Source organism: Rutilus rutilus, assembly GCF_951802725.1.
Source record: "Rutilus rutilus genome assembly, chromosome: 10".
Classification (NCBI taxonomy): domain Eukaryota; kingdom Metazoa; phylum Chordata; class Actinopteri; order Cypriniformes; family Leuciscidae; genus Rutilus; species Rutilus rutilus.
The window spans coordinates 39882563-39898620 of NC_140215.1; the positions used below are offsets into that span (position 1 = coordinate 39882563).

General features: G+C 43.1%; 1 protein-coding gene across 1 annotated transcript in view; it reads right to left on the bottom strand.

The window, feature by feature from the left end:
* LOC311298341 (piezo-type mechanosensitive ion channel component 2) overlaps positions 1-13422 on the bottom strand; it is a 92709-nt gene extending 79287 nt beyond the window's left edge. Inside the window, 2 exon segments of the mRNA XM_084421168.1 lie at positions 3126-3221; positions 13350-13422. Of these exon segments, the coding sequence (XP_084277294.1) occupies positions 3126-3221; positions 13350-13413 (160 nt within the window). The 5' untranslated portion in view covers positions 13414-13422.
* Between the last annotated feature and the right edge of the window lie 2636 nt (positions 13423-16058).

Sequence of the window (16058 nt, forward strand, 5' to 3'; positions counted from 1 at the left end):
TAGTTCAAAATATGTTTGAGCTTTTATATCTTAATATTAATAACAGTCTGGTTAATTTTGAGTCTTGAACTATAAACTCTCAAGTGTTGGCTTTCTAAATGTATGTGTGGTATGTTTCTATTCAGAATTACTTATGAGCAGTAACCTTTTTATTTTGGGCATTTCATGTATGCAGCACTTGCCAAAATTGGGGGTGACTGGGGCTCTGGACACCGGTTCGGGAAAGCCCCTTGAGCCTGTTTCTGGAGTATCCATGGTTTCACCCATATAGTGCACTTCTGCTTATTTTTCGCCTCTGCTTCTTCCTTTCCTCTTCCACAAGCAAAAGCCCAAGGGCTGAAAATGCCAGTGCCATTTGCAACGTGTCAGACATTTAAAAAAATTCACGAATCCATCTGTGGTGAGCGAGATTCTGATCTGCCATTTAAGGCACCTTTGCTTATGTTTTGTATCCCTGTAGCTCTTCCGGTTTCCCGCTTTGAGTAACTCAAACAGACTACTGCCACCTGCTGGTACGGAAAGGTATTTCCTTTTACGCAGACGCAGAACGGACGTGCTACTTGGCCATCGGGTGTCGAGTGTCGGCTTGGTGTATCAGGGCAACTTTTGACCCAGACGCTGCTGTCGTGAGCCGACCCCGCAGTCTCCGTTTGTCGCCCCTAGTTCATTGGCGTCGGCTTGGTGTGTTGCGGGCTTAACACCATCTTGGCTCCTCCCTCCTTCGACTCCGCCATGGGCTGTCGGCACTGGGGAGCTTTGGGTCTGTGCCATCGGCCAACCACCATCGTCGCCGCCAGGGGATCGTCGTCCTACCATCACTATCCTTTTGTGTCGTCTGCCTGTCGTCTATCTGGCCACTCTACCCGTCATCGCCCCCATGGATGCTCCCTCCATCTGTTCCTTCGTAGAGACTCTGCCTGTTTCTGCCAGCCCTCTGCCTGCTCCTCCTTTCCAGCCCTTCTCCAGCTCCTCGCCCGCCTCCAAAACCTCCACCCTCCCTCATCTGTTTATGTTGTTCTTCTTACGGCGCGAGGTCATGCCTACTCCAAGGGGGCGTTATGTCACTATTATGTTCAGTTTGTTTTCATTAGTCACATGTTTTCCTTTATTCAGTTTTCTCGCCACTCCTTTATTACCATGGTCACCGTCATTATAAGTTAATTTGGTTCAACTGTGTTCTATTAATCATCCTCATTTGTGTTTGCTATATACAGTTGGTCCCTCACATTCATTCTCTGTCCTATCACTGTTACGTTAAGTTGTGTGTCCTATCACTTGTCTGCCTGCTTAAGGAATTATGAAACTTTTGAGTGTTTTGATCTTGATCCGTCTTCGTCTTCCTGCCTGAACACGAGTGTGACAGTTACGCTCGGTTAAATAGGTACTTAAATAACCCGTTACTATAAAAAAAAGACCCAATGTTTAAAAAAACAAAAGAAAAAACTACGTTTTTTAGACCCACATGGTTGAGTTGGGTCTTTCTCGTACAGATGAAAATCATTTCATGCCAGGTGAGGAAATGAAACAGTTCATGGAAGCAATAACGCATACTATATTGTCCTTTATACAGTATATGCCACTTCGTCATCCTCACAAATGATAAAATCCAACTATAACACATTTAGTGATCTTTCTCAAAAAAGGAACAGAATGCCTTGTGTTCACTATAAAAGTGAGGTTGATTCTGACTTTTACTGCTCTGTATATCCTGCTTCACTACATTCACTTCAATAGTTGACAGGAACACTTTCTGTATCTCAACAGTTCATGAACAGATTATGCCAGATCTAGATGGAAAATCAAAAAGAGTGGGAAAATAACTCAGCGAAGGGAAGCCAGACACAATTACAAAAGAAACCCATCTTAAACATATCATAAGTAGCATCTATTGCTATTTGCACTTAGTGAAATTAATAAATTAAAACAGACATAACAATATTTGTACTGTAATTTTACTATTGTTCTGTAAAATAAAAGTAATAAATATCTATTATAATAAAATCTACTCTAAAACTCCATTTAATACTACCTATCCCAGCATCTCGAGGCAGTGTAATAAATGTAATACTATTGCACTGTAAAAAATCAATAATAAATGTCTTATCTATATAGTATGTCTTTTAATGAACAAAAGAGCTTTTGCAATAGCTGTAAAGAAAAAAACATTAAAAACCACAATGTTTTTTATTGTGTTTGATAAAATTTATTGGATTTGATGGATCTTGAATTTAATGCACTTTAATACATTTTGGACCCCGCTCTGCACTCTCTTGACTGTGGATTTATTTATTATTTTTTAACACTGCTAATTCTGCCAGTTAATCATCACTGTTTGATCCTGTGCTTTCCCCCACAGGATATTTAACATCATTAGTCTTTGTAAAAGTATGGGAAATGAGAATGCTGTATCATCTTGGTTGGATAAAGTGTTAAAAGAGATTTTGATTAGTTAGCAATAAATCAATTATATTTGTGAAAACACTTAGCTGATGCAGCAAATGTGTTACTGATTGCCTAATTTTTTTCTAAAAGCTTTGTCATCTTTTTTTCAGCTGAGACCTTATACAATTATACCATCCTTAACTTGCATTTTACAGTAAACACTGTGTGTGTGTGTGTGTGTGTGTGTGTGTGTGTGTGTGTGTGTGTGTGTGTGTGTGTGTGTGTGTGTGTGTGTGTGTGTGTGTGTGTGTAAATTAGTTTAAAGCAAGGACAGAGGAAATATAGGGAAATATGTGAGAAAATGTCTGACAGGATTATATGGATCTATAAAGCACTCAACCAAATGTCCACTTGCAGGTAATCTCTGTAGCTTGACTCTGCTGACAGCACAACTCTCTGGAATTATTGTAATGCATCATTGATGAGATGGCTAGACCTTTAACAATGTTTGCTGAATTGAGAAGAATACCAACCAAAACTAAAAAAATACACTGTGTGCCAACACTATATATATATATATATATATATATACATACTACACACACACACACACACACACACACACTACTACTACTACAGATACTCTGTTGTCGTATCTATAGGAAAAGCTGTCACAAAATATGACAATATATTACCTTAAACATTACCTTACTATAGACAAAGCATTACTGATTCTCACTTACCCTTCATAGTAGCCAAGTCTGGACTGGGCAACAGCGGTACGGACAGAAGGAAAAAAAGATACACGACTGACAGCCCATTGTACCTCAGTGATATTGCTGTGGAGAGAAAAGTATTACAGTATTAGTAAAGGAAAAAGTATAAGAGACATAAGAATACATGGGTTATCATTTGGCATCATTATTCTATGTTTTTTTCTGCTACCATGCTATTTACTGGCAAAATTCCAGAAATAATTTCCCAGATGCAAGTTATTTATCGGCAAGAGCATATTTTAACCAAACAGGAAAGGAAACGATATAGTTTCTCTTTGAAAATATTTGAAAATAATTATGAACAATATATATATATATATATTCTTTCAAAATGTTAAACTAATTCAACTTAAACACTTGAATATTAATATTCCATACATTTATTGTAACACCAAATTCCCTGGTTCAAGATTTTCGATTCAAGTTGATTCATTTGAGGAACATCTTGGTAACGCCATCACACAGCAATGCTTTATAAGGCAATAGAATGTATGTGTAGCTCCTGTTTACTTGAATGGGGAAAGACCAAAACCTGATTTAAAGACCAATTATATTTCAGCATTATTGAAATATCTACAATATTTGACAAAAATGTAGTAATGTAGTTCAGTAAGTGCTAGAATACACTGCACGGCTCTACACTACAAGTCAAGTCACCTTTATTTATATAGCGCTTTTAACAATACAGATTGTTTCAAAGCAGCTTTACAGTGATAACAGGAAAATGATCAATGATGCAAACAGAGTTCATTTCGGCAGCTCTAAAAGAAAATAGTGTCATTGTTCAGCTGAAGTCAGTTCTGTTCTAAAGATCATCAATTATTAAATTCATCTATAAAGCAGTTCTACCAAAAACAGTGATGTCATTGTCCAGCTTAGTTCAGTTCTTACACAGAAGAGTCAGTTAGACCAATAATACTGTTGAATATTTAGTGTCCCTAACTAAGCAAGCCACGTTGGACTTCAAGGCATTGAACACTTGCCGATTTTGTAAATGGTTACAGAGAAAAACTGGGCATCATACACTAAATGACTGAGGATTACACATTACCGGATTTTCAAATCGTTCTCAACACAACAAATTTACACAGAAACACGCACCTCGTTGCCCAATGAAACAAACATACACTCCTGGGCAGAAAAAAATAGGCCAAGCCAAAAATGGCAAAATATGTAATGGTCTTAACCATAATCACAAATCACTGGTCAGTAAATTAGCAAGAATTATTACTGTAGATAAAGTAACTTAGTCTGGAATAGTCTTCCCCAACTTGCAGACAGCTTTTTACAGGAAGAAGAATCAGTGCCGTTCCACTCAGTGCTAGTGTCTTCAAACAGTTCACAAGTAGCTGCAAAATGTCTCCCAGTTCGTTTGAGTTTAATTTAACCGTTATCATTTTGTCTTTTTAAACGGGGAAAAATGTAAGATAATGTCAGTAAATTATGGAGTGCCGCAAGGATCTCTGTTAGGCCCTCTGCTATTTTCAGTATATGTGCTGCCACTTGGTAAAATTATAAGAAAACATGGAATTAGTTTCCACTGTTATACCAAAGATACTCAACCAGATTCATCACGGCCAGATGAATTATCTAAATTATACAAGTTGACAGAGTGTGTTGAAGATATAAAATATTGGATGACCAGTAATTTTCTTCTATTAAATGAATATAAGATTGGGTGTTATATTAGACAGCAAAATCATATTTCATATGTTACAAAAACAGCCTTCTTCCACCTCAGAAGCATTGCTAAGCTACGGAACATGCTATCTGTTTCTGATGCAGAAAAGTTATTACCTCTAGACTAGATCTCCTGCATCCTCAATAAACAACTACAGTTAGTCCAAAATGCATCTGCTAGAGTTCTTACTAGGTCAAGAAAATATGATCACATAACACCAATTTTATCTACCTGATGTTACCTTCAGTTTTAAGTTCCGAATTGATTACAAAGTATTGCTACTGACCTTTAAGGCCCTAAACGGTTTAGCTCCTAAACCATTTTCGTGTATTTAACTAATCTCCTATCGCCTTACAATCCATCACACTCTTTAAGGTCACAAAACTCTGGGCTTCTGGTAGTACCTAGAATATCTAAGTCCACTAAAGGAGGGAGAGCGTTTTCACATTTGGCTCCTAAACTCTGGAATAGCCTTCCTGATAATGTCCGGGGCTCAGACTCGCTCTCCAAGTTTAAATCTAGATTAAAAACCCATCTCTTGCATCTCATAACCTTGTACTCCAGTTATATCAGATTAAGGTGATTCCAATCAGAAGTGAGCATCCCTATGCCCTACTACTTACACAAGTTCAGAGCCCTTGAAGTGGAGACTTTGGAGGGAGCAGAGCACTTGTGTGTCATAATTAAGTCATTTGGAATGTACTTGGCGAAGGAAGCAATGAATACCACATAATTTCCCCATTAGCTTCACATGGAATGTTACCACGACAAAGCTAGGCAGCGACTTGTCACCCTGGGTCACATGACCAGAAACAATTAAATTACTTTTTACGCTAACAGACTTGTGGAGGGGCCCTTCTTGAAGGATTCAGTTGTTCACTTTCGCCCCAACAAATGGCCTCCCCTTCTCGATAGTGCCCTTCAAGGGTGCACAAATGCAGTTTGGAATTCACCCCAAATGCAAATGATTATCTTAACTTAAAGTTATGATCAATTTGATCCATTCAAGGTTTAATGTCTGTAAATACATGATTGACATCATTTCTTTTTTCTTTTTTTTTTTGCTTCTGATTAAATTACTTTTCCTAGTTTAATGGGTACAACTCGGTAAACATAAAATCAACATCATGATATTTTCTGTAGTCCTGCAAACATTTTGTAGCATCTGTGTTCTTTGTGGTCAATTTAACCCCAAGCACTTTTAGCAGTATAAAAGGTAAGAAATGTCAAAATGTTACACACATTTGTTTTGGTTGTTTTGGATGATATTGAGGTCACTATAACATGCAATACTTTTAGAATAATGACTATACTCAATATATTCAATATAATATTCAAAAACATTTCCCTCTGTTGTAGGGCTCTAACCTTACATAAGCATACCTATAGTATTGCGACAAGCACTGATATTTCCCATGCCATGGAGGAGGGGAAAACATAATTCTCGTGGTTTACAAAACATAGGGGAAGAGCAAACATAAAAGCTTGAACAGAAGCCTTCTAAACTGTTTCTCTTTGTGCTCTGTGGGCTCTCTCTCAATTGAAAATGACATCTAAGCAAAGGTTTTCTGTCAATTATATTTTGTCACAGTTTTTACAGAGAAAGTGACATAGAGGAGAATGTGTCTGAGACAGACGATAATATTGAGGAAGACCCTGATTATTAGGTATCCTCATCAGATGAGAAGTGTTGAACCTTATGTTGTCTCTCAACCACCACAGACACATTACCTTCCAAAAATGGAAAGCTATTATGGTCCTGCTCCCCACTTGAACGTCAAGGTAGCCTTAGTTCTGCTAATGTCATCAAAATGGTTCTAGGGCCCACCAGATATGCTTTCAGCCATGTCCAAGATCTACAGGTGAGATTTTTCCCCGCAAACGTTTTTGATCATTTTCACAAAACTTTCATGGCACCCATAATATTTTTTTGTATGAATATCTATCATGCAATATATCAAAAGAAAGAACAGACCCTCTGCTTTTAAACAAATAAAAAAGAATTATTCTAGCTTCATGCATTCCTTTTTTATCAACACTTGAATGTGGGTAAGTTTCATAAAAAAAACAACAACAACATTTTGAGCAAAAAGCTGAGAAAAACATGTTTTTGTCAAAGACTACATTCATATGGGATTCAGAACGATGATCAAAAAACACAAATGGAGTAGATCGAGTTCATCAACACCTCCAAAGCTGATGACCAGGTCGTTCTGACCTATTGTTTTCAACTCCAGGAGGACATGGTAGGCTGAGATAGCGGCCATGTAAACCTTGAGGGTGGAAGGAGACAGCCTTCGTTCCAACCCTTCTTGGAGGAAGGAGAGCACGGACCCGATCGGGCATTTTCTGGGGTCGTCTCGACGAGAAGAGCACCAGGTGACGAAGAGGTTCCACTGCAACGCATAGGCATGTCGAGTTGACAAGGCTCTAGCGGAAGTGATGGTAGCCACCACCTGTGGTGGTAGGGTACTCAATCCTGCCTCGTCCCGTCCAGGAGCCACACATGTAGGTTCCATAGATCGGGACAAGGGTGCCAAAGGGTGCCCCGTCTCTGAGAAAGGAGGTCCTTCCTCAAAGGAATTGGCCAGGGGAGGTGCTGTCGCGAGTAGTACTAGTTCGGAGAACCAGATCCAGGTGGGCCAGAGAGGCGCAAATAAAATGACCTGCTCCTCATCCTCCCTGATCTTGCACAGTGTCTGTGCGAAAGGCTCACTGGCCCCGCAGCCAGCTGTGCACCAGTGCATCCATGCCGAGTGTGCCCTCGGTCAGGGAGTAAAACAGGCTGCAATGGGAAGAGTCGTGGGAGGCATATAGATCTACCTGTGCGTCGCCGAACTGTTCCCAAATCAGCTGAACCGACTGAGGATGGAGTCTCCATTCCCCCAGTGGCTGAAACCGTGAGAGCTCGACGGCTGCACGGTTCAGTTCCCCCGGAAAGTGAACGGTACGAAGCGACCTCAGAAGCTTCTGACTCCATATGAGGAGATGGCAAGCAAGTTGCGACATACAGCGGGAATGTAGACCACCTTGTCGGTTGATGTACACTACTGCAGCCGTGTTGTCTGTCTGGACTAGTACATGTTGGCCCTAGAGCAACGCCAGGAAGCAGTGCAGGGCAAACCGTACTGCCAGCAACTCGAGGCAATTGACATGCAGGAGGCGCTGGGGTCCTGTCCAGGAGCCCGCGGCAGCATGTCGCTTGCGCATGGCATCCCAGCCCGTGGTGGAGGCATCTGTTGAGACAACAACATGTCTGGAAACTCGTTCTAAGGGAACTCCGTCCCGTAGAAAGGAGAGGTTTGACGACGGGGTGAAGGTCTGACGGCAGGCCAGAGTAACTGGTACTTGGAGCGTGCCGTGTTGCCATGCCCATCTCTGGACTCAATCGCGAAGCCAGTGCTGAAGTGGTCTCATATGAAGCAGTCCGAGCGGGGCTGCCGGTGCGGATGTCATATGCCCCAGGAGCCTCTGAAAAAACTTCAGTGGAACCACACTCTTGCTCTGGAATTGACTCAGGCAAGTCAGCAGTGACTGTGCGCGCGCTCGCTCGTAAGCACATGGTGACCGAGTCGACCATACCGAGAAAAGAGATCCTCTGCACGGGGAAGAGTTTACTCTCTTCCCAGTTGACCCAAAGGCCCAAACGAGCACCAGATCCCTATGTTCGCAAACCTGGTCTCGAGAAGGAGCTAGGAGCAGCCAGTCATCGAGATAGTTCAGGATGCGAACCCCGTGTTGCCGGAGCTGCACAAGGGCTGCCTCGACGACTTGCGTGAAGACGTGAGGGGACAGGGCTAACCCGAATGGGAGAACCGTGGTATGCCTGAGCCTCGAAAGCAAACCGAAGAAACGGTCTGTATTGAGGAAGAATGGAGACATGAAAGTACACGTTCTTCAGGTCAATCGCTGCAAACCAATCCAACGGACGAACACATTCGAAAATGCGTTAAGCTTTCAACATCTTGAACAGAAGCCTGTGGAGGGTTCGGTACAAGATGCGCAGATCCAGGACTGGCCGTAACCCACCGTTCTTCTTGGGTACAATGAAGTAAGGGCTGTAGAAGCCGGACCTCATTTCAGCTGGAGGGACAGTCTTGATCGCACCCTTCGCCAGTAGGGTGGCAACCTCCGCATGACAGGGGCATAGCCACCGACCATGATGTGATGGACTCCCCAGAAGCTGGGAGGAGACCGTGCAAAGTGATTCGCATAGCCGAGCCTGATGGTTCTCGCAAGCCAGCGGAACAGATTGGGAAGCTCCAAAAACTGAACCAGCAGGGTCATGTGAACCACAGAAGTACCCACGATGGGGCAGCAAGGCGGAATGACCGGCACAGACGTGGGAGGCGGAGCGTCCTAGTGTGGGGGCACGGTCATATGCCGCATCCTGAGAGAGGAGGCCAGGGAAGGACAAGCATTGCGCGGGGGCCTGCTCTGACGAGTCAGCGACAGAGGGGGACGTCAGTGGCGAGGCGGAGCGTCGCACACTGACACCCGCGGCCTCTAGGGGCTCAGAGATGGGAATGTCAGTTCTTTGGAAGAAGAGGTTCTGGTCCTGAGAAGAAGTGGCCCTGCAGCCACTCCCTTGAAAGAACTGAAACCCATCTCTGAGCTGCCCGTTGGGCAGGCTGCGGGGCTGGTACGGGCTGGGGCGCCTTCCTGCGACAACCTCCGTGGCGCGGCCTGAGTGAAGGCTGCTGCTGGGGTCGGGCAGGAGGGGTTGAAGTCGCAGGAGGGCGCCCTCTGCGGCGAGCGGACTGAGACGACTGAGCTGGTGGCTGGGTGGCAGCAGCTGGCTGCAGGGTCAGGACATGTTTGATCGCCTCAGTCTGCTTCTGGGTGACCAAGAACTGTTGGGCAGAGTCCTCGACCGTGCCGCCGAAGAGGCCAGCCTGGGATATGGGGGAGTTGAGAAAGCAGGTTCGCTGAGCCTCTCGCAAATCAACCAGGTTAACCCTCTGGGGTCAGCTGTCGCACCGGCGCGATTGTCTCCCTTTTTTTCTTATCAGTGTAAAAGAGACTCAAATAAAACATTTTTGTCATACAGGCAAGTGTTATACATCATTCAAAACTGTTAAATGTGTTCTTTTATTTGTGTACACTAATAATGAAAACAAAATGTTGTATTTTTCGTAAAATAAAGAAAATAAACATGATGCGCGTCTCTCCAAATGTGAAGTTCATTCTGAAACGCGACAGAAACTGATCTGTAACTCAGCGAATGCTTGCCACACATACATGAAACATATGTCTTCACAAAGCTTGAAGTCTCTTTTTTTAAATGATGTAAATAATGTAATTTTTAAATTGCAATTTTAATCAGAAAAATCTAAAATGTATTCCCAAATTCATGCAGCCCTATAGATTCTCTTGATCTCAGCATGTTCACAGGTTTTTTTTTTTTTTTATATACAGATGCCACTGAAGTCCTGCTGACTTCAACATTCACATGAGTCTCTGTACATGACCATGGTAAAATGAAAAATCAAACACCTTGGAAATGACAGGTGTGTACTATGTTTCAGGAATGGCACAAAGTATTGTGACTGTTCAAGTCTCTGTCTTTAGATCAGTGTGTTCAATAATGTGCTTTTTTTGTCCTTTGTTGTGTATCTTTGGATTACGTTGTGTTGTAAATAAATCCAAACAATCAAAAAGCCATTCTTTTTTAAATCTCCTCATTCTTTGTTTATAGTTCTCTCACAGCCCCACCTGATAGGGCCATTATGGTAGGGTCTTTGTCTTTCTCAGGTGTGAAACACATCAATATTCATGATGATTCACGCCTCCATATAGCTTTATAAAACATGTCTTACAAATTTTCGTGGTCGGTGGCGGCACGCAGCTCTTCCAAGAGCCCTGGATCAGCCCTACCCTCATGCATGTCAGTGAGCACCCTGGCCTGGTAGACCTGAAGGATGGCCATAGCATGCAGTGAGGCGGCAGACCTGCACCACAGCTCTATAGGTCTCTACCACCAGAGTAGACAAAAACCTACAGACTTTGGAGGGGTGCTTAGGGTCGCCACGCCGGGTGGAGGCGCTGTAGGGACACAGTTGTGTTGCCACAGAACACTCTATGGGGGGAATCCCAGTGTACCCTTTGGCCACGGCCTTAGTGAGGGCAGAGAAGGTCGGAAGAGGCCACTGAGCAATCGCGAAAAGTCAAAGGAGATCTTGTGATGCGGCAATAGAGTCAGTGAAGATAGACATGATTTCAGTGCTGAAGCGCCCAGGGAGAAACATACACTTGTTGGCAGATCACTGCACCGAAATGAGATCCTGCTGGAACACGCCGTCACACCAACACCGCTGAAGAGTCTCGTATCTAGAACTCATAGACAGCTTGCAGTGGAGAGGAATGAAGACAACACTCGGCTACGAAGCAAAAACATAATGCGAGATTGCCGCGCCGCTTCCTTTATACCCACGCGGTGGGGCGGAGTTGCAGACCCATGGCATTGTTTTGCCATTGGCTCGTTTTGTAAGAACTCGAAGGTGATAGGCTTCTAAGCGAAACCCCCATTCGTCAGTCTCTGACGTAACTCGGAGAGTAATTTATTTTCAGCAAACTACTCATTTTCCAATACTTTATATTTTTTCAGTACTTGTAATTTAGTGAATTATTTCTTAACTTCAAATTAAAATTGTATTTATATAGCACATTTAAAAACAACTTATCTGCCCAAAGTGCTTCACAGTCGTTTTAGAAGAAGTCTATAAAAAATAATTTAATTTTTTTAATGAAAAAAAGATAAGAATCCATATATTAAATAAATAAATGCCAACAGTTGACATGCTTATACACAAATACCCTATCACATTATCGTGCCTACAGTACACACACAATTACTCAAGGTCCCCTTCAAAAACTAGGTTAAAAAGATCAGTTTTCAACTGAGACCTAAAAACCTCTATAGATGGAGCCTGCCGAATACAGATTGGAAGACTGTTCCACAATTTAGGAGCAACTACTGTAAAAGCTCGGTCACCCTTTGACTTCTTCTCTGAACAAAGGACTGCCAACAACATGTCCAAGCCGATGTATAAAATCCTAAAAGGTTACTGATATAAATTGGAGACATGTTGTGAAGAGCTTTAAACCCAATAATAAAATCTTTAAATCAATCCTATACTGAACCGGCAGCCAATGAAGAGAGGATAACACAAGTAATGTGACGACTTCTTTTTGTACCGGTCAGAAGCTTGGCTATGGTGTTCTGTACAAGCTGCAAACCAGATAATTGTTGCTGACTAAATGAACCCTGCATAGAGGGAGTTGCAGTAATCCAGTCTTGAGGTAATAAAAGCATGAACAACAATCTACAAATTTATAAAAGTAAGAAAGAGTTTTAACTTAGAAATCAGTCTAAGTTGATAGCTACTTTTTACAACAGATTTGATCTTTTTATCAAAGCTGAGGGATTATGACACCCAGATTCCTCACACTGTCTTCCACCGTTATTCCTAGGGAAGCAATAGTACTGGCTATATTGTCTTTAACTTTTGGTTGTCCAAATATTATTATCTTGGATTTTCTTTCATTAAGCTGAAGAAAATGTTTAGCAATTATTTTACAAGTACAAATTGTCAGTACTCTTTCCACTGAATGTGTCCAAATACTTTTATGTTCTTTAAAATAAGTTTGTTTTATTCAGAATCTAATAAAATGTGCCATACAAATATGTGCACTTATGCATTAAAACAGTATAACCATATAAAATGTATAAATTTGCATACAGTACATTTATTTCCACTAAAAATATACAAGACTAAAACACTTAATATGAAAATCAATGCTTCAGTCTTTGCAACATTTTAGCCTCTTAAGTGCATATCCAATATTCATTAATGTACTTACATACTCTTCCATATTTACTCTTTTAGAAATGTATGAATAAATGTGATAGTAATGTCAGAAGTTCTTTCCACATCTTTCCAGCCAATGGCCTGAAGTTCATTGCTGAAGTCACACAGTCATTAGAAGAGCCTTATTTTCTCGCTTTCTGCAACCCATATTGGTATGTTTTAAATTATTCATATTCAAAGTTTAAGAAAAGCCACCTACAAGTTTTTCTATGTTTAACAAAACCATTAGAATTGGAATTGATCTGTTTGTCAATCGAGCAGCCCTAATGCTTGGTATGCCAAACAAAATGTTACACACTAATTTACAATTAGTGTAAAAAATGGCGGATGCTACAGTACATTGTGTAAAAGTGGTAAATACTGTTTGTCTAGAAAATAATACTAGCTTCCAGTTATTGGTCAATACCAAAATGCAGAAGAACTACCATAAAATATTTCTGCTGTGCAGAGACATTTTAATCGTTCTACCTGCACATTAACATGAAAGTATTCCCTAAGATTTTGTATGGACAGCAGAATATTTGCCTCTACTCCCGTTTGACTAAGAATGGGCTACATTTTTATGAAATTATTACATGCCTAAGATTGTTTTAACAAGCCAACTGTTTTCAAACTACCTACAAGTAAGCTTTAACTTACCGGTCAGAAGTAAAACAGGTAGAAGTAAATGAAATAGAGTCCCCACTAAGACATCTCGTGGCATTTCACCCAGACTCTGTGCTCTCATGATGGAGTTGTGCTGTGACTGCACTGACAGCACATTAAATCACATCATCTTCAGGAAGTCAACCCCCCCACCCCCACACACACACACACACACACGCGCGCGCGAGCATTTATAAAAACATGAAAATCACAGTGATAGAAAGCTGTAGATGTTTAACTTAAATGCAGATGCTCATTTACAAGTTAAGTTTTAACCTACATACAACACATATATTTATGACTAATTCATTCCGATGTCACTGTAATCCAGACTGCACTGAATTTTCATGGTCTTGGAGTTTTTCCTCAAGACATTAATATTTTTGTGGTGAAATATTAATGAATCAATAAAAACAGTATGTTCTGCTGTAAGAGGAACATTAGTGCAGAGGTAAATTTGAAGAGCATATTGTATTCCTGCAAAGATGTAAAGAAGAGGAAAAGTCAGGCAAAGGTGGTCAGGGGGGAATAGATATGAGTCACTCTTACAATATGTGGTGCCCTGTTGACTGTTCAGGTGGAACAATGTATATCTGCCACAACTGTAAAAAAAAATCATTAATAAAATCATTATTCTACCGAATTACTTCAAACTGTGGTCTTACAATAAGAAGAACTATTCAAAAACATATGAACTTAGATATTGGATAACATTTGTGTTCTGTTCTGTTGGGGGGTTGTGGGGGTGGGGGGGGGGGGGGGGTGGGGGTGGAAGTGCTGGTGGAAGTGCACATTCATTCTGCCTGTCTGTACCTGTTGGAATTATATTCTAAGTAAAAGTTTGTATTGGAGCTTTTGTCTCCTCTTCTTCTGCCTACACCACACCGTGACAAAAAAATGGACGATAGGGCCAGAATAATTGTCCTGGCTCAGGAGAGCCTTAACCTTTTTTCTTTTATAAAGAACTTCATATGTCTTGCCACCACCAGCGCCCTGGACGTCGAGACCCTAAGGACCCTGTTCTGGATTGGGGCAACTTTCCACCACCACAGCGACCTCCCAGACACCACAGGATTGGACTGGAAAGAAACCGTCAATAGGTGTCTGGAGAGCGTTGTGCCCCGATCCAGAACACTGCCTGACCAGCCTGATCTTCACGACATGCCTGACGAACCTGTTCTTCACGTCATGCCCGCCATGCCTGAGCCCTCGTCTTCAGCCAAGATGGCCGCCGCCTCACCGCTTGAGCCCTCAGCCAAGATGGCCGCCTCGCCGTCTGAGCCCTCAGCCAAGATGGCCGCCGCCTCACCGTCTGAGCCCTCAGCCAAGATGGCCGCCGCCTCACCGTCTGAGCCCTCAGCCAGGATGGCTGGCGCCACGCCGATGCCTGTTCCCCGTTCTGTTCCTGCCCCCAGGACTGTCCATATTCCTAGACCTGTTCCAGAGTCTCGTCCCGCCGAGAACGCCCATCCAGAGTTTCGTCCCGCTGAGACAGCCCTGCCTGAGCCTTCTGTCCCCGAGCCCCAACCCAGCCTCCTTCTCCCACCTCCTCCCATCATCCCTTCCTCAACCACGCTGTTGCCACCTCCAGCTAGCGCCACAGCTCACCCATATGCCACCTTAAGTGAGGTGAGCTTGCGAGTCTACCAGTGTTCAGCTCCAGCATGGTAGGTGGATCCCTGGTCTCCACCTCCAACCTCCGCAACCAGGACTCCACCTCAACCCGTCAGTCCATCAGCTCAACCTTGGCTCCTACCTCCCTCAGCTCCACCGTGGCCCATCAGTCCACCAGCTCCGTGGGCTCCCTCGTCCCCCTAGCTTCGCCTCGGTCGTTACTCGCCCTGCCCTCGCCTCGGGACTACACTCCTCTGGTTTCGCCTCATCCCTTCGTCCCTCTGGCTCCATTGAGCTCCTCAGTCCCTCTAGCTCCACCTTGGTCCTCTGTCACTCCGGCTCCACCGCAGCCTTCTGTGCCCCCGCCTGCACCTCAGTCGCCAGAGCCTGCAGCATCGCTATGTCCCGCCAGATCCTCTGTGTTGCCTGGGCTCGTCGGCTCCACCCTGGTCTCCTCTCCCACCTTCTTCGCCCCCGTCAGTTGGCCCCATGGAGTCGTCAGCCCTGCCTCCTCCATGGCTCCTCTCTCCGTCGGCTCTGCCCTGGATGCCTGCACAGCCTGCTCCGCCCTGGACGCCTGCACCGTCTGCTCTGCCCTTGTCCCTCCTGCCTTCTGTCTGCCCTTCACCTACTCTTCGTCCTCCTCCTGAGTCCCCTCCCTCCACAGTTGGTTTGTCTGAGGCGCGAGGATGCGCCTACCGGAAGGGGGAGTACTGTCACATTTGTGTTCTGTTTAGTATGTCTTCATTGGACTTGTCATCACGTCACATGTCGTCTTCACTGTCTTAATTAGTTCATCCGTATCATCTGTGTTTAGTTAATCATCCTCATCTGTATCACCTCTGTTCTATTAATCAGTGTCATCTGTGTTGGTATTAAGTTCCTTCTGTTCAGTCTGACATTGTCTGTTCTCAGTCCTATTTAGTGTGCGTGTACATTCTGCCTGTCTGTACCTGTTGGAATTATATTGTAAGTAAAAGTTTGTATTGGAGCTTTTGACTCCTCTTCTTCTGCCTACACCACACCGTGTGTGTGTACAAACAAGGTATTTTTCGCCAGTAAATTCACTCAAAAAGGGCAAAAATTTAA